General features: G+C 49.2%; 2 protein-coding genes across 5 annotated transcripts in view; both read right to left on the bottom strand.

The window, feature by feature from the left end:
- Positions 1-680: 680 nt before the first annotated feature.
- CZH9orf24 (chromosome Z C9orf24 homolog) lies at positions 681-5,708 on the bottom strand. The gene is made up of 7 exons (XM_052779074.1): positions 4,821-5,708; positions 3,480-3,624; positions 2,828-2,940; positions 2,637-2,712; positions 2,334-2,520; positions 2,061-2,150; positions 681-826 (listed from the first exon to the last, which is right to left on the bottom strand). The coding sequence occupies exons 1-7, from the start codon at positions 4,956-4,958 to the stop codon at positions 721-723; spliced, it is 855 nt and encodes a 284-aa protein (XP_052635034.1). The 5' UTR covers positions 4,959-5,708; the 3' UTR covers positions 681-720.
- A 646-nt stretch (positions 5,709-6,354) lies between these two features.
- FAM219A (family with sequence similarity 219 member A) overlaps positions 6,355-24,312 on the bottom strand; it is a 104,514-nt gene continuing 86,556 nt past the window's right edge. For 2 of the 4 annotated variants that reach the window (XM_052776352.1, XM_052776355.1), the window contains exons 3-6: positions 21,971-22,073; positions 17,740-17,820; positions 17,333-17,387; positions 15,763-16,559 (exon numbers count right to left, since the gene is read on the bottom strand). In XM_052776352.1, the coding sequence (XP_052632312.1) occupies positions 16,374-16,559; positions 17,333-17,387; positions 17,740-17,820; positions 21,971-22,073 (425 nt within the window). In that variant the 3' untranslated portion in view covers positions 15,763-16,373. Of the gene's footprint in view, positions 15,541-15,762; positions 16,560-17,332; positions 17,388-17,739; positions 17,821-21,970; positions 22,074-24,312 lie in introns of those variants that run through there. The other 2 variants (XM_052776353.1, XM_052776354.1) reach the window with 2 other exon arrangements.

The raw sequence follows: 24,312 nt of genomic DNA, 5'->3' as shown, positions 1-24,312 counted from the left end.
CTGGGGATGCCCCGGGGGGACTTGGGGGTGGGGGTACCCCTGGGGCCGTGCTGGGGGCACTTGGGGTTTGGCACTGGTGGGGCTGCGGCGGGATGCGTTGGGGCCGGGATGATTTGTTGGTTTTTTTTTTTTTTCCTGTCCCAAGGAGGGTTGGGGTGCTGCCCCACGGGAACGTGGAGCCCCAGGTGCCTCTGTGCTGGAGCATCCCTCCCGTGGGGACCGCAGCCTTGCGGGTTTATGATCTGCAGCACATGTGGAAGGCGCCGGGTGGTGTTCCCCGCTGACAGCGGGCTCCCGGATCATAGTCAGAGAAAGGCACTTCATGCCTTCATTAGTTATGCGCTGCTTTCAAATCTCCCTCCTTATTTAGCCTGCGCCCCTGCATGGTATCCCAGATGGATGGCAGCTCTTCCTAGATAACTTGGCAAAAGCAAGCACGTCCTAAGCAGCCCAGCGCAAAGCTGACAAACACGGGTATCAACAACTGCTTCTATTTCTGGCTGTGTTACTACGCTCTGAGAGCTTTTCCTTGCGTGCTTTCTTGGTCTCCAGCTTGCGGGTGGTGGCAGGGTACCAGCCCCTCAGAGCTGTTGAAGTGCCCACCAAGCCAGCAGTTGCCGAGGTTTCTCCCCCCTCCCCGGGAACTTCCCCAGCCTGTAGGAAAGGGTCCAAGAGGAACAGTTGCCCAAGCCAGTTTTAATGAAAGCCCATCTTTGCTCTTCACCAGTGCCATGGCGCAGAGTAAGCCTCCGACATAAACACAGGGTGGATGGTGTAGCTGCCTCTCTGGACTCCTCCTGTCTTCTTGAAGTGGCTCGTGTCCCACCTAGGAGAGCAGATAAAGTTATCAGCCACAGGAGGACAAAACTCCAGTGAAGAAGAAGAGCAGAAAACCTCCTGGTTGCCAGCATTGCTTAGGGGCGAGCAGTGGACATGCAGCTGCCCCCCTCCACTTTGGCGTGTGTCTTTGGGCACTGAGGCCAAAGGGAAGCCCGGGCAGAAGAGTTGAAGCTCCCTGGCACTGCCATCACAGCGAGCTGTTTCCAGTGGGACTCCCACCCTGCAAACACCCACTCTCTCTTGCACTGTCATTTTCCTAAAATCTTCATTCCCAGAGCCATGCCAGTTAGGAAAATCTGTCTGTTTCTCAGTAGAGAAGACCCTGAGAAACATCTCACGGAAGCTCAGGCATAAGGACATCTAGGGGGAACCCAGTGCTCCCTGTTTGTTCTCATTGTGGTTTGGTTTTAGTTTCTGAGCTCAGGAATTTAAACCCAATCACACGTTTTCTGCAAAGTCTCATGCCTAATTTTGGCCCGCAGGGGGATTGATGCAGTAGCAGAGTGATGACTAAGCTGGTTGAACAGCCTCCCCTCTCCCCTTGCTGCTTCCCCAGGGCTGAAAAAAGCTGCCTCGGCAATGGAGACACCCTAAAGGTAAACATGTGGAGATTAAAAGGTGCTGCCGGACCTGCAGTGGGTGAAGGACAGGGCTGATTACCGCATAACGAACAGCGTGACCAGGGAACAGGTTCTTGGATAAGAAGAGCAAACAATGACGAGAGAAAATACAAGAGCAGCACAAGAAACACTGATGTGGCCCCAAAATCTGGGAGATGCTAAGCTACATGCAGCCGGGCTCCAGTGCCAGCAAGATTCCAGGTGCTGTACAATACCAAGGACTGCTGGATGAGATCAAGCATAGAAACACCTGACCTGGGAGTAAATTTGGCAACTGCTTCTCCACAGGCAGCAACAACACAACACACTCCACAGCCCAGCACCGCAAGGGTGTCCTGCCCTCCCTTAGGTCACATCCACTTAGCCTGCAAGGTGGAAGTACAGCAGCTGCATTGCTGTCTGCGTGGGCACTGTGATGGGATCCGCTACCCCTTAGAGTCTGCAGTCTGCACAATTGTCCCCTGAATAACCCTCTGAGCAATTTTGTATGAAACCCTAATGAAAAGAGAGCTAGTGGCTGGCTGGCATTAGGAAAAAATAATAGGCTTTTCCCCCAGGGCAACTGGCTTGGAGTGCTCCCCTCACTGAATGTGTCTGCACCTAAGGCTCTTGTATGGGGAGGATGGCTGAGGGCGATGTGTAGCTGTATGGAACATCGCTCTGGGGCTGTAACTGCAACACGGTATACTCCTGCAAGAGACAGAGGAGGTAGGGTGAGCGGTGACCCCAAGGACAAGGGAGGTCATGTCTATCCCAACTCAACCCATCCCCATGCAAGGCAACCCATCCCCACCCAACCCAAGGCAACCTATCCCATCCCATCCCATCCCATCCCATCCCATCCCATCCCATCCCATCCCATCCCATCCCAACCTTACAGCCCTCTCTCCTAGTGTGTGGAGATGTCTTCTGATAGCAGGACCCCCATCAACGTAGTAGTCCATCCCTCGCAGGCAGTAGTGGTGCCCAGAGCAGGGGCTGTAGTAGCCCTGGAAGGGTCCCCTCCCTGTCACAGTGTACACGGGCAGCCTGTGCAGCATGTTGGTGATCACCTCCTGCTCTGCAAGTGGAGGGATGGTGAGAGTAAGGGCCGAGAGGACCATCCAGGCCATCACCTGGATGGATGGCACAGGCACAGCTACAGCTGGAGTACAGGGACAGGGTGAGGGTAGTTACCAAACTGATTGAGGCAGATGGGTTTTGGGGGGTATGGAACTGGTATACTGTGCAGGAAGGTCTCCATCCTTGTCACCTGCAAGGAGCAATGGCAGCCCTTGCAGGATTGCCACCCTTTTGCTGCAGAGCCCGAGGTGCCATTGGCACCTGTGGTGGCTCAAGTTTGGGGCGACCGGGGGGCTGGACTCTACCTTGGGCAGGAGGGGAAGGTAAGAGGAGTGCTTATTCCAGGCTGCACTGTTGTAGGGACCTGTTCTCCAGGTGACATATCTGTCCTCGTTGACAAAAACCGGGTTGTACTTCTCTGCAACACAAAAGCGACAGGCAGGGGTGTCCAGTGCTTCTGGGGACATGGGGGGACAGCCAGAGAGTAACGACTGTTCCCCCTCTCCCCGAAATGTAATGCCATGGGGCCAGGGGACATGTCAGAGGAGCTGCTCCTGGGGTCCTTGTTAAGAATCTGTGGTGGAGCTGACACCTACCACTGCCAGCTTGTTGGTCACTCGTCCCTGCCCACGCAGCCTTGGTCCCTGGGGGCTATGGGGTGCCAGCAGGGTGTCCCCCAGGCAGCACCTGCCACCGGGGGGTATTTAGGGGCCACGGGGGGAGAGAACCCTGGGGACCTGCAGATATCCCTGGAACAGAGACAGTTTCAGTGCAGGGATGGGGACGGGCGGCCACAGCAAAGCACAGATGCTGACGGAGGGTCCCTTTGCCACTGGGGGGGGGATGCAGGATGCAAAAGGGGGGACGAACAGAGCTGCTGCCAGCACCCTCAGCCCCCCGACCCCGTGGGGATGTGCCCTGTATGACACAGGGGGACAGCTGGGACCTCGGCAGTACCTTCGAACCTGGCCAGCCAGTACTTCTCAGGCCAATAGGCAGCGGGGTCGATGGTGTTCCTGTAGTACTCCTGCATTGCCGCCTTAATCAGCTGCTTGGGCCGACCTTGGCTCACCGGATTTTGCACAGGGGGCATCGTTAATCCCTGCAGACAGTGGGGAGTGGGGAGAGACACCCAGGCCTTGCGGTAGTGCCTGCTGTCACGGCCATTGGGGCACCTCGTGAAACCGATTACCTGGCAGGGTCTAACGCTGGAGACACAGCTGGAGATCTGAGCACCAAACTGTCCTTCACAGTGGGGGGGGGGTGTCATAGCAGCACCATGATCCTCCCCCCCCCCCCCCAAACTTCTTGCTCACCCAAAAAAGGGGACGGAGCATGGCTGGGCATCGCTGGCTCCTCTCCCCCTGCACCCAGCATGTCCATAGGCATCTGGGCACTTTGCAGAGTGGGAGAAGGGGTGGGTGCACTGGGACTGCCAGGTATGGGCCCAGCAGAGGTTGGGAAGGGAGTTACAGGACCAAAGCAATGTTCTACAGCTGGCAAAGCCCAGGAAGGCTGGGGTCGTGTGGGCCAGATGGGTGCCTTGGTTGTGTGAGCTATTTCTGTCCCTGCACAGTGGTGATATCCCTCTCCATGCCCTCTGCTGGCTCCCTCATTATAATGCACGTGCTAATGAGGCTGCAAGAGATGAGTCGGTTTGCAGCGTGCTTTGCATCAGAGCCTGCACGCTTGTTAGCCCGTGTGGGGAAAGCTGCATGTGCCACAGATGCCCCCTGCAGCAAGGCCACAGCTCAGGGATCCCTCCTCCTCCAGGACCAGGGCTGGGAGGGTTTTTTCAGTGCTCAGATCTCCCCCGACCCTTTGCATAGTCCCCCTGGCACGGAAGGCCCCCCAGTCGGAACTGAGCTGAGCCTGCAGTCTGGGTGTTGGAGCAGCTCTCAGAGCCACCTGATCTGCCGCCCCATTGCCACTGTATCACACAGCAGCCCTGGACTGAGCCCTGCCACTGCCTCAGTTTCCCCTTCCTCAGCAGATCCTGCCCCCTGTGCAGTCTGAAACCTACTGATGGACAGGGCTGACATGTGAGAGCTTGTGCTGGTGACTGCCAGCCCTGAGAACCCAAAGCCACTGCAGGGTGCAGCTCCAAGGGACAAGAAGCCAGCAAGCACAGGGTGTGGGGTGTCAAACATTTTCCTAAACAGGGAGCACGACCCCCCCCATTACACACATGCAGTGAGGCACGCTGTGAGTCCCCATCCCACACCCCTGCCCGGCACCGAGCATCCACAGCAGGGTAGGGGTAGAAACCCTGAGGTCTCCCTCTCCCCCAGCATTTACCTGTGTAACAAACTTGTTTTCTTTCCAGAGCTCCTGTGGAGCCTGCTCTTGGATGGTCTTTTTGACAGAGCATGGCGGGCGGTAGGAGTCGGTGTAAGTGCTGACGGGGGTCTTGTGTTTCTTGGAGAAGAGGAACATGGTGCAGCAGCCCACTGGGACGGGAGCGCTTGGAGTCTCAGAGGGTCCTGGGTATGCCCCACTGGATGAGCAGTGCTATGTGGGGCTGGGGGCTTGCAGCCCATGCCCGAGGGAGAACGGGGCTAGTGCCACTGCTCTGCCAGCCCAGGGTGGTGCTTATGTGATCAGTGATGTCATAGTGTGGGAGCAGGGGGATTTGGTGGCTTTCTGTCAGTCTCATAGGTACACCCTGGTTCTAGCCTAGGGCACAGCAATTGCTGCCCACATCCCTCAGTGGACTGCACCCTCCCGGCTTTGTCCTGGCTCCAGGCTTCCTCCCCTCCTGCAGGCAATTACCTTAACAATGGTAGGAAACAGTTTCAGCTGGTCCTAGTCAAGATAATTTTATTTTGGGAGGTGCAGAAGCAGTGATTGCGGCTTTTCCAGCCCCTCTCTCCCGTATTTCCTTGGAAATCCTGCAGCAACCCAGCTGCGTGCACAGAGCACCACACCAGTGCAGCCAATGCCTGGGGCACAGCACCAGGCACCACTGTCCCAGCCTGCTGGGGTAGCCAGGGGAATTACCACCTGCTATGTCTCCCCTTTTCAATTAAAAAGCTGGGTTTAGGTGATCCTGTCTGGCTTGTTTGTTCTTTTGTCCTGAGTGATGGGCTCTGCAGTCAGAGTGAGCAGTCCCTGTGCATCTCAGTGCAGAGAGGCAGCTGGGTTATGCCAGGGAGGGATTTGCATGACCTGGGTTTGCTTTTCCCCAAGCTGGAGAGTCGGGCAGAAATCCCTACCCCTGCAAAACCCCATGCTGGCCTGGTTTGTCACACAGCACCAACTCAGAGCCCTGCTCTGCTCCTGGCTCTGGCCCCTCTGCCGCCACGTTTTTGGAGATGACCAGTGAAGACCAATGTCCATCTTGGCAGGGTGGATGCCAACCCGCCGCCTCCATTTGCTGCAGGTGACGGTGGGGCTGGGCAGCCTGGGGCACCCAAAAGCCTCAAGGCAAACGTGATTAATGTGCTGTTAAGAGATGAAATGTAGAAAACAAGCTGCTGTTGATTTTCACACCCCACTGGTCTCTGTTGAGCCAGGCTTAGGCTCTCCATCAGCCCCATCCCCTTGTGGGAGGCTGGGAGGGAGGGGTGGGCATGGGGGTGCCTACCCTGTGCCCCCAGCTCTGTGGCCTTGGAGCACCCCAGGGCACAGATCTGGGGAGCACTGCTCTGCAGAGAGATAGAGTCCAAGCCTCTTGGTTGGGGGGCACTAATCCTGCACCAGACCGGCTGCCAGCATGAGCCACTGGCACCCCCTGATTTCAGTATCCATGACTGCTGGGGGCTCAGAGGAGATGGTGCTGTTTGTACACTCTCACCCCAGTTCGCCCCAATGAGAAAGGCTGGCAGTCTGGTTTTCATATGTATGCTTTTTAATATCATTAATTCTGTTACACTACACACAACCAGTAACAATGATAAATACTGCAATGGAAATGTTAAAAAAAATATTATACATGTTTCATGTTTTTGAAAAAAAACCCCCCACATTTTTAAATAAATTAATGCATCAAACTGATGGTAGAAAAAAGAAAACCCAAAACAAATCACAACACAACTGATCTGTTTAAGGCAATACTCTACACAGACGGGAACATAAGTACAACAGTGTGCTACATGTTCTGAATGGGGAAAAAAAAGAAAGAAAGGAAAATCCATACAAGATGCAGACTGATGCTTCGGGAGTAAAAAAACTCCCCAAACCAGATAATAAAACCAATGGCCAAGTTAAGTGCAGCATTAATACACTCTGCATGTCAAATGATTAGCAGGTTCCTAACATGGACTAAGGTCAAGCTACAACAAATTTATCTTCCTAATTAAAAGGTTATTCAGGTCAAACCCTACATTTAACTCTACTTTGCATTTGGTTGTTTCAGCTATGTTTCACTATACGCAAGGACAGCTGGAAATTCATCTCTTGCTCTTGAGATTAATGCAAAGGTTGGGAGTTCTCTCCTCCTGAAAGATATTTCCATTAAATACATCCAAAAAGGATCTTGCTTTTGGTGGTCTTGAAATGCCTCCTGCCACCCCCTCCCTGGGGTGCCAGGCACCACATGTGGAAAGGAGACCTGGGAAGCATTTGCTTGGGTTGAGTTTTTTCCAAGCTGAGGACATGAAATGGAAGTGCAGATCTGATCCAGACTTGGAGGAGTGCTGTTTTCCTGTCTGCCAGAAATGTCTATCTGGAGCCTGACGAAAACACTTTGCCAGCGTGGGAGAAACCCAGCTTGTATCCAGGCTCTGGATACAGCCACATTTGCTATTAAGGTTGGTGCGAAGCTCCATACCTGCCTGGACAGCCAGTGAACCCCAATTATTAATGCAGCCCAGAACTTGGCCACTGGAAGGTGGACAATAATCATAATGCCAAAAAAAATCCCCCTCTCCCTCAAAAAAGAAAAGAAAAGGGACAGTAGCCACTTTCTGCCAGCTTCTCCCAGTGGATCCCCATCAGCTGCCACCTATGCAAGATCAGCAGCGCCATATCTCATCAGCATTGACCCAGTACATTCCCAGTAAGGTGCATGTCTGCAAGGTGCTGCCAGGGGGCAAAGAAGTTTCTTGGGACACGGTCAGAGCCTCCTGTACTGCCCTGCTGGAGTGTGTGCGGAGAAAGCTATGATACACGAGGAAAGAAACGCAAGTGGAGTTACTAGACTTGTGATGGCCAACAACTGTCCACGCTGTCTTGGGACTGGGTGGGAGAGGGGGATGCAGAACTGGGCTGAGAGTCACTTTGGTGCAACTGCCTCTGATGCTCACCACTAGTGCATGGGGAAGAAAGGCGATGGCTGCTTTGAGAACAGAGGAGTGGAAGGAGGATATGTGCAATATAACAAGGCTTGCAATTCTAGGACTAACCACTGGACACGGATACTGAAGATTACCTGTGACAACTAGCTATCCTTCTACTGTCGCTGCTCCTTCTCCCACCTCCTGGTCTGATTTTTCTTCAGTTTGGGAAGCTGTGGCTGTGTGGCATGATGGCCAGCACTGACTCTCCCACCCCAGTCCCCCCACAGCGCACAGGGTAACTCAGCTACAGGGTGTACAATGAGGTCTGGAAGTTGCCTGGAAGTTGCCATGTTAGGCACAGACGAGCTCTGCATGCTACTTTCAGACCCTTCAGAAAGCTATTTAACAGTGGCTCATTTCCTTTATTAAACTGAAGGTTCAATAACCACTGTGGAAGGAGTAAAAATGGTTAAAAATGTGCAAAAAGTGTGTGTGTGTGTAACTTTCTGAATTTTCTCCCCTGGAAAGACTTCATCCTCTGCAAGAGTCTTCCTCCCTGCAGAACTACAGCCCTACCAGCGTGTCTTACAGTGCCCTGCCCCAGCACAGCAAGAGCACGGCCGACAGGCATCCCACCCACGCCTCTGCTGCAGGTCTCCAGCCCGCACCAGAAGCACATGGGCTGGCAGGCCTGGGACCTGGCGCTTGGGTCCCAGAGCTCCCGCAGTCCTGAGACCAGGAGGGTGAAGGCGGCTGGCTTGGCTTGCTGGATCACACCAAGGTTTTACACTAGACTGGTGAACCCTGAGCCCCAGAGATCTTCAGGCAGGTGAAAAGAAACCCCAGCCTGCTCTCTGGCTCACCCACCAGCACGTTTGTTGGATCTCCTGCTGGTCAGATGTTTGCCTTGGATTTGTCTCAGGACAGAGGCAGCTACTAGCTGAACACAGCTGCCACGGCAGCTTTTCTGTGCAAAGAAACTGAGCAAAGAAATCTGTGAGCTGGGGATGGAGATGAAGGTGATAAAAACCAGAAGTGCTGTTGTGAAGACAGCTTGTCCAAGTTTTCCAGCTCTTGCCATGCATCTGTATTACATCTCCCAACAAGCTTTGCATCTCCCAAATCATGCAGGCTTGAGGAAGGTGGGTAGCAAATGGACTCACAGCTTTTTTGGGGTGCAGAAGCAAGAAGGTAGCCTGGGTGGAGAGCAGTGCTTTCCAGTGAGCTCATCTGGAGCAGCTGGATGGGCTACTAAGGGAGAAACACTGCTCTGGGAGGGTAGAAATATCGGCAGGTAATGGGACTTATCTCAGCATGGCCTTTTGGTGGCCTTTTCTTTTCCTGGTGCCTACTGTGCTGGTTTCCAGTGACACATCTGAGATGGTCACATTTTAATGAGGCTTTTTTTGTATCTTCCACTCCTTGATGCAATCCCACCGCCTATGTCACCATTTGTTACTATGGAAATGGCTCCACAGACCAGGCACAACCACCCAGGTGGGCTCCTAGGAGCAAATGCATCTTTTGCTGGGGCAGCTTTTTAGAGAAAGAGAAAGAGAAAGGCTCAGAGCCACCACCAGCAGTAGATGGGTCAGGGAAGCAATGGGAAGAGCTGCTTTCCACAGGCACCAGGGAAATCTGCAACCTGTCCTGCCAGTGTCTGTGCTGCTCTGCGACATGGCTTGCTTGCTCCACAGCTGCGCGGGCCATACTGCTTGCTCCATGTAATCTCAATTAGTCCCCAGCCTTTGCCTTCCCAGCAAGCTGTCAAAGCAGTGCTTAGCCAGGTAGCATTTAGCTGCTGTGATCCTGGGATTGCTACCAGTGTCAAGGGGGGCAAAGAAGGGGATGTGTAATTTTTTGGTAGCAATGCAGCAGATCAGCTGCATAATACAGGGAGTTAAAATACAGATGCCAGCCCCTGTGAGAAACCTGCATTAATCTTCTGTAGGTAATCCCAGGTCACAACCGCTTCCTCTATGCTAAATTGCTGGCCCTTCTGCTTCAGGGCTTGTGTGGCTCTGTAACAAAGGTGAGTTTGGCTGATGAGATGTGGTTCAAGGTGTGGAGCAATTCGTCTCACTGGAAAGCCCTGAAAGGAAGTGACAAGGATGCAATGTTCTCCTAGAGGTGAGAAGCACCTCAAAATGAAGACCTTCCCATGCCTTCCCCTTAGGCTCAACCTAGCCCAGCTTGCCCTGTGGCACTGCCCATCTATGCAGATGTTTCTTTCAAACACACAGCCTGTGCTTGTTGAGCCAAGCAGCAGCCAGGTGACAAAGCCTACTTCATTCTAGGTAAGAGTGGCCATACCCTATGTGAGCTTGAATGGAGAATAGAAAAGTAAAGGAAGAGCCCAGGCAAAACTGCCAGTTTATGCCCTCAGATGATTACATGGATGCTAAAAGAAAGAGCATGAAACTGCCATGGGAATATCACAAATGAACCCTTCAGTGGTCTCTTCCCTCCCATCAGCACTCGCTATCCCAGTTGCACAATTAAGGAAGTTCCTTAATTCTACTAGCAGGGGATGGTGTTGTTAGGCCACCAAATCTTCTTACATGTTCCCTGTGGCAGCATGCAGACTGAGAAGCCAATTGTGCGAGAACCAGCTGCCAAATAACTGGGAAAGACATCCTTGCCAAACATCTTCCCCAAAAGCTTTTTAATCTCTCTACTAACTTCCACCCTGCAGCCTTCTGGCATATGCAAGCAACATCAGAACCTGGTTAATAGAGGGAAAGCAGAGTAGTACTTTGAAAATATGCATAAAATTTCTATGGCATGTTTTTTGTGTCTTGCTTGCAGAGCTATCCTATCAATGGTGCCTGTCACACACTTGGCAAAATCCATGTAGGGTGGTGGTAGCATCTTGGGAAGGCAGGTTCCTCCCCTGTGCTGCCGAAGGGAATGGGCATCAAGAGGGGATGTGACTCGCCTGAGGTTAGAGCAAATGTGTACCACGCGCCAATGGCAGCAAGGGACCCCAGATCTCATTTCTGTGCTCTAACAGTCCAGCAGACTCTCCGCAGTAGTATTTGGCTGTGATGCCAGCTCAGGGACACGGTGTTTCTGGTGTGTGCATCTGAAAGCGAGCTTTGCTCCCTGCTGGTATCAGCACTGCACTGAGATGGATTAATTCGGACAACTGGGATCTGCCCTAGGCCAAGACAGCACTTGGCAACCTTTCTAGTTACTGCTTGTTTTCCTTTTCCTGTCATTCCATCTGGTGCCCAGCTGGGTCCTTCCTTTCTTCAAAAGCATCTTCATGTTTCCGTTGAGTCACATACAGGGCACTGTACTTTTCAAGTCTCTTGCATGCCGCTGTACAGCTTGCAGGCCAGCCCGAGGACAGACTGCACAGAGAGGAAAGGATTCTGCTCAGGATCACAGACCAATGTGTCAGCCAGCACACAGCTGAGCAGAGCAGGTGCCTCCTTTTGGGAAAGTAGCTAGAGAGACAAACCAGAAGCAGCTGGATCCATCCTGTCTATGGGGGAGCATCCTGAAGTCCCTTTCAAAGTCCATGCAGCAGGCTTGGTTGCCTGCTTTTGCAGTTGCAAGGTATCTGCAGGCAAGACAGCCAGAACAGCATAACACACCCAATGGCCAAGAGTACATGTTGGGGCTAGACACACAGCAACATCAGATATGATCCAGTGGCTCTTCCAAGGTTGGCTTCAAGATATATCTGATAAGACATCAAATGAGCCTTCAGGATCATTGCCTGGACATCAGCATCCTTTCGGCCAAAGTTTATTTACAACCACCAGAAAAACAGACTAGACCATGCTGTCTAAAGACCTTCCTCAACACTAGGAGGATGTTCCTCCTCACACAGACATCTGGAAATGGAGAGTTTGCAGACCGGAGGGACAGAGTTGAGTGCTGAGACCCTGGAGTTCAAAGCCAGCTCACATTAAAGGACAAAGTTAATACCTGATAAAAGGAAAGGACTTGCTTAAACTCAGGTAATTTGCTGACTGAAATTACATAAAATTCTTACAAAAAGCCAGTCTGGCTTTAGGAGGCATCAAATGCAAATTCCTTTGTGGAGGCACCAGCATCAATATCCTTAAGTCCTATTTGCATGGTAATTTAGAGGGACAGCGATGCAGCCTTTCATACTCCATGGTGCTCCTCCCCTTGCTATTCTGTAAAACTTTGGGCTGAAATGGGGCCTGAGAAGACCATCTGGTTTGGTGCAAAGACTGGAACAAGGAACGATTTGCTTTCTTGCATGCAGTCTGCATTTAGGAGAGTGCCCAGCAGCTCTGCAGATTTTAGGGCTTTATAATGCTGCAACAGAGAGTCAGGATCCATGCTCTTTGCTTTTGCCTTCTCCAGGCCATGGAGGCAGAGACTGGTCTAAGGAGAGCAGTGCTATAACAGCCATGTATCTATACACCTTCCCAGGAAGTCGCCACAGTGTTAACATCCAACAAGGGCACAAGGAAAACCTTCTGGCTGAAGCAAAGGTCTGAACACGAGACCAGACAGGGGGAGCCAGCCCAATCTGTGGTTTATACATACTGATGGGCTGTCCACCATATTCCATAACAAGCCAACAAGCTTGCCACATAGTCATAACCTGCTTAAGGGGCTGCAGTTCAGAAGTGTTAGTGTTCAATTTCCATGATAGCCACATGTGCATTGCCTTAATCCATTCAACCTTCCTGATAATGACCCTACACAGATAACTACTTTTCCCCACCCTTTCTACTTTATTCCCCTAATAAAATATATGAACACAAAGCATAGAGAGGAGAAGCCAAAAAATTGCCATTTTATGGTCCTGTACTGTCATGCCAAACCAGCTATTTGTGCAACGAACTCCTTCTGTGCGCAGGGAAAAACACTTGGCTTGTGCTTCGGTCTGTATTTGGAGGAAGCACTGGGTGTAACATTTAAATTCATCTCTCTCCCTCCCTCAAGGGTTATGCTAGAAGCAGATGCACATCACACAATGCAAAGGGCTGAGGGCAGTTGCAGGGTTGAAGAATGCCTCTGGGCACATGGCAGGCAAAAAGCAGCAATAGGGGCAATAAAAGGACTTGGTTGTGGTGCCATGGGGCAGTGGTTATCAGGGAAGGTCTGTCCTTCAGAGGGGAGGCATTAACCCTGGGAGATACAGTGTCAGCAAGCCTCATTCTGTCCTAGACCAAACATGATGGCAGCATGACAGAGACCTGTGGGACCTGCAGTCCTCCACGGCTGACCCACGTAAACAGATGACTTGTTGCTCTAGCAGGCACACTGAAATGCTCTGAGCTCCTGAGCAAGGGCTGTGGGAAAGGCTGAACTTGTCCAGCCCAGCTGGAAGGCACAGTGACTGACCCAGGAGGATAAATGTGATGAAGGCGTTGCATGGTACCAATGCTGAACTGCAAAGTCCCTCTTTAGAAGAGTGAAGATTTAAAGAGACTCAGTCATGTCCTATAGGATTTGGTTTGACCATGGTGTTTCTGTTAGGTTTTGACTACATTCCCCATTTAAAAAAAAAAGACTCCTTAAGGAATGTTTTTTCCCCTTTTATCTTTTTTCTCTACACAGTGTTGTTAGAGCTCTTCCCTCACCTCCAGACAACTTGCTAACCTCAACCTGAGCTAGCACTGGAGAGGAAAGCAGGCACACAGAGGAAGAAGTGTAGAATTGGAGACCTGATGCTTTGTGCTTCTTTAGAAATATTTTGGAAATATTCCCCCTCAGCATGATCAGGTGGTGAGAAAGGGAGAGGAATCCACTTGAGGAACACTCCTCCTAGAGGAGCTGGCAAGTTAACCAGCATTTCTGCATGAGGAGGCAGGGATGCTCAGCAAACAGCACCGCTCAGTCCTCTTGCTATGGCCTGGAGCCAAGGTGGCAGCACACTGTTTTAGGGAGGGGGGGCAAACATAGCTTTAACAGTTGTCAATACCAGCAAGTGCATAATAAAGCCCAGGAATCTTGTATGCCTGCTCGTTTGCTCACATTGTAGATGGTATCGTGCTTTGCACTGCACAGAGTGAAACCCCAGGATGTTAAATAAATCTCCTCCTAATCATGAAAAGGACTTCTTAAAGACTCAGCTTACTTCATGCAGATTTCACATGGGGGATCTGTCTGTCGGCATGGAGCTCAGGCTCTGCCTTGTGCCTCAGGAATTCTGATGGGAAGCTCAGAACTGCCCTCGCTTTTTCTCTTCCCCAGGCTATAAAGCAAGTGATGACCTAAGGCAGGTGGTCATTTCTCCTGGCAGGGCAGGAAAACACACCATTGTGCCTGTGGCAAAAGATTTCAACACCAAGAAAAATGCCAGCCCATCTCTCGCCTGAGCCCCAGATATGCTGAAGCCAGCAGTGTAAGACAGGCCAGGGAGAGGACATGTTTCCTAATTCCAGAAATGATTTTGTATTCAAAACGATCTGCTGGTGAACTGGCAATTCAGTCCAGTGACCTAATGTAACATCAGGTTTCCTGACTATTCCAGCACCAAATAAACACAATTGCTCTTGACATGGGACAGCTCTAACACAGACCAAGCCTGTTTCACAAGTGGGCAGGGATGGGATAAGGAGTAGTTTCCTCTCATGTTTTTTTTCAGCTGAAGCTGTTCATAATCCTCCTGTTGGTGAAAACTCCCCTAAAGTCTGACGCCACCACACAAGAAGCTTTCAGCATTAACAAATCTCTCCCACAGGCACCAAGAGACACAGTGTCAAGAGAACACCAACAGTGGAGCACTGTAAAAACGTGCTTTCTTCAACTAGCTTTTCCGGCACTGACCTTCAGACTGTACAGCTCTAGTCCTGTCTCATGTAGGACTAACTTTTTCCTTAGTTAAACAAAGTTAAGAATTTTGGAAGCAGATGGGTCTCATGGGAATTAAGTATAGGCTGAAGTCAGTATATGTGACTGGACTGAACTCAGGAGTATGGTATTCTTGGGCAAGGACTGAATCCCTGAAAAGCATGGCTGGACTGCAGATTGAATCTGATGTGTTTGGTGATAATTTAATGTGGAACTAAGCGTGGATGGCATTGGATATGTGACACGACAGCTCTAGCTAGTACTGACTCACAGTGAAATGTCACCTATTTGTCCTCTTCACAAGTGAATGAATTGTGTCATGCTAGTCCTGGCTAGCCTTGCCATAAGAAAGGATGCCCTGCTCCGTTCCCATTCCTGTGCCCCAGTTACAGTATCATTTTGGTTATGCAAAACAGCTTTAGTGAATGAATTAAGAACTGACCTCCTCTCACTGGTAAAACCCCCTGACACCTCAGACTCACCCCTGATCTCCCAGATGGACTGGTTTTGGTGGGCAGGATTACCTTCAGCCCCATCTGACCCTTCTCATTCTGGAAGACACCTTACTAAACATCCCCAGTGCCTACACAAATCAAGGAGGTATCTCTGGACCCCCCTGCATTCGCTCTCCAGACCAGTCAGTTCTGCCAGGCACTGCCTGGCACTTTGAGTAACTTCTCTTTTGTTTAACCATAGTTTAAAATAACTTATCAACCAATCATAAAATGAATTTTTTGGTTTCTCCTGGCTCCATGAACACAAAGAGGTGCACGTCCTACCATAGGAGGAAGCAATGGCTGTTAAGTTTTACAGTTATAGTGGAAAGCACTGATCACAGCCTGCCGGCCTCACTACTGGATGTGACAGGCGGTGGAGGAGGTGGCTTGGCAACACATGCAGGTAGGGTTGACCGATTTAGGGGGGATTAGGTCGAGGTCCTCGTCATCTGGGATCTCATCTAACCGGTACCCATCCTTTAGCAGCTGGATGTTCAAGTCTTGGTTGATCTGCTACAGACAAAGAGACAAACAGTCAAACACCTGAGACTTCTTACTTCTGATGGTCAGAAGATGAAGGAGGTCCCTTATTCTGGAATGTATTTCCCCACCATTAGCAGCTGCCCCACCAATGTAAGAGTCCCAGTTTTTGACCACAGGTGAGGGCTGCCTTCTGTTCTGTTCTGTATCTTCTGTTCTGTTCTGTATCTAGCGTGAGATATTCCAGAGTAGCACGTTGATACACTATTTTATTCTGGAATAATCTTTCCATGAAGACAAGCCCTCATTTAAAGTAATGTAATCATAATGTTAATAAACCAACTGGCAGTCAGGCAGTCCCTCCTTTCAGTCTGCGGCACTCTATAGCAGTTGAAAGGTGGTAAAGTCTCTTGGCTTTTTGTAATCTCAGATTCAAGTGCTGTCTAATCAGATCTGGGTGAACAACACTTCATCAGGGCCCAGACACGGCCCAGATCATTTGATCTGGTTCCTGCTCTTGGCCTTTTCCCTGTGTTTCAGATGTATTTTGCCCAAGGAAGGGATACAAGGGGTAAGAGCTCCCAGCAGCTTGTGTGTAGAATGGCTCCTCAGCACCCTGGATGTAAAATCAGATCCTGCAGAAGCAGTAGCCAAAGGCTGAGCAAGTAATTCAGGGGAGTTTGGGAATATATTCAGAAGCAATGCAGAGGGATTAAGAAGCCTGAGCTTCCTGCCTTTTCTCTTTGAAAGGGCAAGGGTTCATATCTGCAAGTCCTCCCTGGAATTTCTGCCTGCTCCAAGTAAACATGCACTAGGTGACCCTGACCGCCCCAAGAACTGGAAATCACAGCACACCCTCAGATCCTTTATTTGTGTCCTTGGCAAGCATACAGTTGCAGAGCTGGCGTGACAGAGAAGTTGACACTTTTCCACCACATGGGCCAACACTGCAGGACTAAGCAGAACTGGGAAAAGCTTGAGTGAAGCCAAAGGTAGCTGTGAAAACAGGAGACGGGCAGATCTGTGCCATGGCAGTGCAGGGATGGAGCCAACTGGATCACCAGGGAAGAAAGAAACATGGCACAGTTTCTGCTATGGCACCTTGCAGACTCACAGACTCTACACCACTGGTAAATTTGTTGTGTAGCCACTTCTGGCAGTACAAGGCTACTTGTCCTGGTTTCAGCTGGGATAGAGTTAACTGTCTTCCTAGTAGCTGGTACAGTGCTATGTTTTGAGTTCAGAGCGAAGAATGTTGATAACACACTGATGTTTTCAGTTGTTGCTCAGTAGTGTTTAGACTAATGTCAAGGATTTTTCAGCTTCTCATGCCCAGCCAGTGAGAAAGCTGGAGAGGCACAAGAAGTTGGCACAGGACACAGCCAGGGCACCTGACCCAAACTGGCCAACGGTGTATTCCATACCATGGGACGTCCCATCCAGTATAGGAACGGGGAAGTGGGGGGGCAGGGATTCGCCGCTCGGGGACTGGCTGGGTGTCGGTCGGCAGGTGGTGAGCAATTGCACTGCGCATCATTTGTACATTCCAATCCTTTCATTATTGCTGTTGTCATTTGATTAGTGTTATCATTATCATTATTAGTTTCTTCTTTTCTGTTCTATTAAACTGTTCTTATCTCAGCCCACGGGTTTTGCTTCTTTTCCCGATTTTCTCCCCCATCCCACTGGGTGGGGGGGAGTGAGTGAGCGGCTGCGTGGTGTTTAGTTGCTGGCTGGGGTTAAACCACGACACTACTCTAAGCTGTTTCTGGCTGCTCTGCTATTAGCATTCATGTCAAGGATGGCAGGATAGAGTACAACTCACCTCAGCTGATGAGTATCCGGAGGAGGAATATCTGGACATGTCAAAGTCATCATCACTGCAGGGAAGGACAAGATATAGCAAAGAAGGAAACAGTTAGAGAGACTTGTATTCCCTGGTTAGCCCTATCTTTCTCGTGCCGTGAGGCACAGAGCAGTTACATCAAGAGAGCCTGGAGAGCAACTTTCATCTGTGACCCTCAGGTCTTTCCAGCACAGTGCTCGTTACTCATGTGGCTTCCTACTTGTTTACACACACAGACGTGTTACGGCATATGCCAACGGGCACAGCAAAGAACAGTGTGAGAGCCTGCAAGAGCGGTTTCAGTAGGAGTTAGCTTCAGTGCTGCACTCTGGCATGAAAACTCACTTGCACAGTAATGTATATCATCTTATTAATGCTTAGCGTACCTGTCCGTATCCAGGGCTACCAGTGGCTTTTCATCTGGACTCTGGTCTAATGACGAATAGCCCTTATTGGGAACGACGAGCCTGAAATAATTAAATTTTGTCCGTTAACAACACAGTAAAGCTCAGTACCACACACAGTCTAGTGCAAAGCTGTATGATAGTTAGGTTTTCCCTGTTTCACTTCCTTGCAAGCACTCCTTTATTGGTGAGGACGTTTAAATGGGCGCAATTCAGAGGGAGTGAGCTGTGTCTCTGCGTAGCTTAGAGCAGTTTCACAGGGATGAATGCTGGACATGCCTTGGGAACATGCTCCTCCCTGGAAGAAAAAATCTTGGGACACTCTGTGCTTCATTCCGGTGAACCTGTTTGGCTAATGCTGCTTGTTGTATCAGATTGTTCATTTTTGTGTTGCTTTTTTTTCCTAGGAATGAGTACATGACACTAGCAATAAGTAAATAGGAGAAGGAGGCTAGGCGAAGGCAGAGGCTCAGTGCTCCTACTATTCTACGATCGGAAATCAGGGGTGTGGTCTTTCTGCCTCAGTCCCTACCCAGCCCCCCAACACAACACGTCTGAGGTCTCAGTCCTAAATTCAGTAGTATGAGAAATATGAGCTGGTGGGTGCAGCCTAAGAGCCCAGTCAGACTAGCACTTTTTAAATCCCATTATTTCATAATGACTTTCACTTCATCAGAAGTGTTACAAAGGCTGATGACAACTTTGCACCTTTAAGTGCTTGAGAGAGTTTGTGAAAAGGAATATAGGCTTCAGAGCTTCTAGGATAAGGAAAAAGCATTAATACAATGAGATCTAGTTCACAACAGAGTTCTTTCATCCACAAAACTCCACAAAGACTTTGGTTCATATTTAAAACAAGATTAACCAAGCCGAGCAAATGCAGTAAGATTCTAAGTTCAGCAGGTGGGAACTGTAAGAGTGATGAAAATCCAAGTTGTTCAGTGGGTTAACTCAGGTTTTCTCCCAACTGAAGAACTGGTCTTTAACAACACACAATGATGCACAAGGATGCTTCACTAAGAGTTTGGGAAATACAAATCTAAAGATGATAATCCATCTCATCCATGCTCCAACTGCTCTCTAACTACCTGAAACGTTTTTCTGCTTCTGCTTAGAAAATTTCAGGAAGCCATTATAATTTTAGCAATACAAAGGCCTGCCTGGCACTGAAGATAGGCAGGCTCAGGGAGAGTAAAATATTTCAAATGTTAACACAAAGCAGATATATATGTTCATGACTACTTGTATTTTCTTACTGGGTTCACTGAAATGCAAGATTAAAGAAGTCAATTTTAAACTGATGCAGATTTTCCAATCTGCTGAACCAGAGGACTGGAGAAAATGGGATCCGCTTGCAAAATTCAATATCCCTTCTCATAGCACTGGGACGGTCCTTCTGCTCCTGAAGCATGTAGGAAGGAAGTCAAGAAGCAAAGATGTCTGGAACTGAAGCTGTGATCTGGCAGCAGCAGCCTGCCCATACAGATATCAGAAGTACTGACTTCCATTCTCGCTCTCCAGTTTTCAAGTCACTGCTCCACATATACTCACTGACAGCTGTTACTATATCATGAGTGAATAAAGCACTATCAGGGGATCTAGGAGAAGAACCCTTTGTGGTGCTATTTACTTGATTAAAAAAAAAAATCACTACATCTTGTTCTTGAGAAATGTCTTTTCTCTTAATAACACAGAACTTCAATTTTTCTGCAACAGATGAAAATTGTGACAATGTCTCTGCCCCTGATCTAAGACTTTCCCTCGCATCCTGATTGTCCTTATTTTCACTTTCCGCCATCCTCAGAACAAAGCCTGGTAGCAGTCATAGCTGCTTTCATCTGCAGCTGTCCCAGTAGGAGCTTCTTGGTGTTTTTGCTCACTTAACATGAAATACATTATGACACAAATCCGAGTTTAGGTTATCCTCAAGAGTGTACTGCAATATCTGGCTGTGCCCAAGTAGTGCGGATCGTGTTGTGGGCTCTGCCTGTGTTCATAGCAAGTGTTCCAGTATCACCCCAACCTTGTTCACATTTTAGTTGCTCTTAGGGAGACTGAGCATGTTAAGGATCCAGATCCTTTCACCTCTAAGGCTGGCTGTGCCCCTGCCCCAAGAGAAGACCAAATGGTGAAGACAATCTGGTACTGGAGGCTGGATGTCAGAAATTCATACAGATAATAAAGAAGAACAGGGGAAGGAGGAGGAGTTGGAGTACAGACTAGGAGAGGCAATGTGGTTTGCCTGAACAAAGGAAAACATATTTGATGAGAACAGCAGAACTGTTAAAAAGGGGAAAATGGCTTTAGCTTATTCTCCTCCTGCAGAGACAGAGGAAGCCAACAGTTCAGATTTAAACCATAACCTGGATGTTTTGCAGTGTATCCCACTGGAGTATCTCCCATTATACTGCAACCGTTACACTGTGAAAAGATGCTGCTTGAACAAGCTTGTGGCATTTCTGCCTTCCTGGGGTTGCCAGGTCTGTGGCAAGACAGACCAAACCATTCTGAGGTATCACTAGGGCTGTGCTCATGGTGCAGCTTGGTTCCCAGAAAGCCAAGGGAGCAGGAGGATGAAGGGACTTGGGCCAGTGAGACCTACCTCCCAGCCATATGGGAACAATGGAGCTTGGCTACATCTGCTACTAAAGCAATAGCTGCAAACCTCTGTTTTGCAGATCCCAAGGGATGCTTCCAAAAGCTGTGTGAAAAGTAACTAAGAAAAGCAAGTCTACGGCTGCGGAGGGGTCCACATGTCCTCTGAACAGCGCTCAGATGTCCACAAATGGAATAAAACTGAGCTGGCTGTTCAAAAGCTTTTGTCAATAGGTGTCACTGCTCTGCTCCTCCCCACTCAAATCACTCTTCTTTCCACCAGCAGCTCTCCAAGCACAAGCCACTAATTTTATAGGTAGGCACCTGTACTTATGCCATCTTCTCTCCCTTACCATCTTCCTCTGCTAATTTCCGTGTTTCTAAATCTCCCAAGCAGCAAATCTGCTACCATTCCTCTTGGGAAGCTAACATGCAGCCTATTGCGAAAAGAAACCAAGTCTTTCCAGCTTGTATTTGCAAGACAGGGAGGAACAGTGGGCATGGAAAACCCAGCTGAAAGCATTTGCTGAATTTCTTGTTGCCACGAAGGCCCTGGCTCCTTTATATGGTCTCAACAATCAAACACAGAGCAGGGAGCAATGCAGCGTATTCCACCAACATTGCAGGAGCTTACAAATAAAACTTGACAAAGTCTTGGCATGATTTATGACTATTTTGGGCTTGGGGAATTAATGTGAACAAGGAACCTCATCTGTTGGATGTGCCGCATACAGAGAGGCTCTGACCTGCAGCTCCTGTTCTACTTAATATATGGTAATCCATGCAACTTTCCCATTCATCAGTAAACACCCAGCAGTCACACAGATTCTTCTGTCATTTTAAGTGAGGTCTTCCACTAAAAACTGCCACCTTTCTAGTAACATGCAAAGCGTGCAATCCCCTGGGCCCATGGGGTTTCTTGCCTCCTGAATGCAGGTAAGTAATACACTGGTGTACTGAAGTTTGCATGGAAAAAATAGAAATATTCTAAAAGAACGTATTCAGCTAGGAACATCTTTTTTTACAGTGATTTGTAGCACAGTCTTGATACTGTCATACAGAGATGGGCCAAAGCAGCTCCAGCAAAGTATGACCATGCTGTTCAAAGTGCAGAGGAGGTGTATAGCAAAGCACACAGAGGTGGATTATATACAAGCCTTCATTAAGTCAATCAGTATGGGGAAGGGGTCATCATCAAAAAGAAGCCAGGGAAGTACTGCAATAAAAGCAGTTAAGGCAGAACTAAGCTCTAAACCAGTTTGCACTACATGAAGCAGCACCGTATCTCTCCAGCTGGCAGGATTATGTGTTACATGAGGCTACCCAGAACACGTAAGGCAGCTGTAGCAAACCCCTGATTTCGACCAGGCTGGGCTGCTTCTGCCTCCTGCAGACTGCGCTGTCACTGGTCCTGGGATCAGCTGTCCCTGCGGCTCCCCAGGGGATGGAATGCAACACAGCACAGAGCATTTGGGCCTGCCAGCTCTGGGAAGGGCCATCACTGCTCTGGCAGCATGTTTGGCAGTAGGCGAATGGCAATGAATGTTGTCCTTGCCCATCCTAAGGCCATTAGGAATTGCAGCTTAGAGCACAGCTGAGTGCTTTTCCAGTCCTTTACCTTGTTCGTGCCATCACGTTGTTCTTCTTGGGCTGCTGATTAACTGGGCTTCCCATGTTGCCATTCTTCAGGGAGCCCTTCCGAGCCAGCTCCCTCTGCTTCTCTGCATATGGGATACAAAGGGGAAAAGCAAAATTAGGGCAACAGCCTGGCTGGCCACCACACAGCTGCAGGAACACAGATTTGATAGCAGCAAAAGGTGTAGCAGAGTTAATAGCAAAGGACATGAGCTCTCCATCTCCCAAGGTGGGACGCTGCAAAGGCTGGATGAGCTGTGTCCCATTGCATCCAAGGTCACCAGGGCCTAAACCTAATGTACGTTGACTCACAGCAGCTTGTTGACAATGCCACACTAAGATGGTCACGGAGCTTCTGGATGAGACCCAGCTGAGGCAGAGAAAGAGCAGAGACCTTCCCTCTACTTGCACCTGACTGCTGCATGGACCCTAAGACTGTGCTTTGTGCTGAGCAAGGGAATTTATCCTTCTACCTCTCCTCCTCCTATTGAGGTTGCTGCTGAGGGGCCCAGTGGGGATAAAACAGTGTCTCCATCAAAGCAGCACCATCATTTAGTGTTAGTCCAGCCTAGCTTGACACCAGGCTTGAGTTATTACTGTTTTCCTAGACGGCAACTCACCAGACTAACACACCCTACAGCAGAAAGTGTTGCTGCCTTCCCTGCTTCTCCTCCTAGCAATCTGTGATGTCCCCCATGTGTCTTTCTCTTTTATCTCGTATTGATTCTTGGGACCTTGCTTTCTTTGTTTGAAAAAAAAAGTGAAGCATTTTGCAGCTGTATTTTTAAACAGCATATTGTTTGCTTAAATTTTCAGTGTGTTCTACTCACTGCTGAAATGTACCTTAAAACACAGACAGTACGTCAAGCTTTCTTTACGTATTCAGTGCAAAAGGGGATTTAAATTAGCTTTTCCTTTAGGAAAGACTATTTCTTTTAATAACTTCTCACCACAGGATCACAACTAGAATTCAGGTTCTAAACCTAAGTCTTCTGCTGGTATGCAATGTCTGTGCTGTATTAATACGGCCCTGCCTCCAGCAGGGATAGGAGCCCACGGATGATGGGTTTTCATATAAACTGGCATTCAATTTTCTGATTCAAAGTCCTTCCTTGTTTCTTGTGGGAAATCAGTTGGGTTGAGTTAGCAATTAGCTGCAAAAGTTGAGCTAACTGCCCCAATCTCATCCTGCAATGCTGGCAAGGCTTGTAGGGAAAACCTGAGCATGGGGCCAGTAAGGCAGGAAAGGGTCCGGTTAAAAATGTTGTCCAGAGTGTGAGAACTATTGGGAACTATTTTTGTGGCTTGCCTGAATAACAGGGGTTTACCAGACTGCTTGCTGGGGAACCTGAATAGTGAATTCAATTTGCTTCTGCTTCCCCTGCAGCATGTGAAATGTGCTGATACATTTTTTCTCTGGCAGATTTTATACCCCTTGGAGAGAAAAGCACCTTTTCCCACTTGTCATGGAAAAGCAGCGTGCGTTCCAGGGTGTGCAAGTGCAAGGTGGGCCAACTCTGTCCCTTCCACACAGGTAAGAGCAGGGAAACACATGCCCAAGGCTGCCTTTTTGAGGGACAAATAAGCAGCAGAGGTGCTTAGATACCGTGATAATGAGCGTGGCTGAGGATGCTGCAGAGAAGCGTACATACTCCTACAAACCATGCCCAGCCCTGCTCCTGCTGACAGAGGAGGTGAATAAATGCTCATTGAACTTGGCAGGAAAAGGATCAGATTAATAACCTCTCTGGCATGAGCAACAAAGACACTGATACAGGATTGAAGTCAAAACCTTAAATCAGGGTAATTCCTCAGGAATGGAACTTGCAAATGCATTGGTTATCTCTGTCTCCAGAATAAAAGGCTGGTATTTTGCAGGCCACGTGAATTTTGCTATTCAGAAACAGAAGGATAAAGTGGGGTTTTATGGAGGCAAATGTTTACAACCCTAAATACAACCCAACTTCCACCCATCTACATCAGAAGCTCAGCACTGACCACAAATACACAGCGCTGAGACAAGCTGCCAATGCTTTAAGAGGCTGTATAATTCACAAAAGGCACCTGAATCAAAAACAAGCTTACAGGTTTCACTTTCTGTCAAGGCAGCTAAGGCCTGCCTGAGCCTTTTAAATGGACCATTGCTCTCTGCTTTCTATCGATTGCTTCGTACAAGCACTAATGGTCTTCTCCAACTCAGATTACTCATTCAGCTGATGAATCTGGACTTGGCTGCTAAGTGTCTTCTTCCTGCAGTAGGTCTCTCCATGACGATTTCTATGCTATTACTGAGTCCTATTGCAACGTGTTGGTCTGAATGATACA

Source organism: Harpia harpyja, chromosome Z, assembly GCF_026419915.1.
Source record: "Harpia harpyja isolate bHarHar1 chromosome Z, bHarHar1 primary haplotype, whole genome shotgun sequence".
Taxonomy (NCBI): domain Eukaryota; kingdom Metazoa; phylum Chordata; class Aves; order Accipitriformes; family Accipitridae; genus Harpia; species Harpia harpyja.
This window is presented reverse-complemented; position numbering and strand designations above follow the sequence as displayed.

Coding starts and splice junctions, on each gene's coding strand:
- CZH9orf24 (XM_052779074.1), bottom strand. CDS start 4,958: ATGTTCCTCTTCTCCAAGAAACACAAGACCCCCGTCAGCACTTACACC. Junction 2,941..3,479: donor CTGGCTGGCCAGGTTCGAAG/GTACTGCCGAGG, acceptor TTTGTGTTGCAG/AGAAGTACAACCCGGTTTTT. Junction 827..2,060: donor TCCCCATACAAGAGCCTTAG/GTGCAGACACAT, acceptor CTGCTCTCCTAG/GTGGGACACGAGCCACTTCA.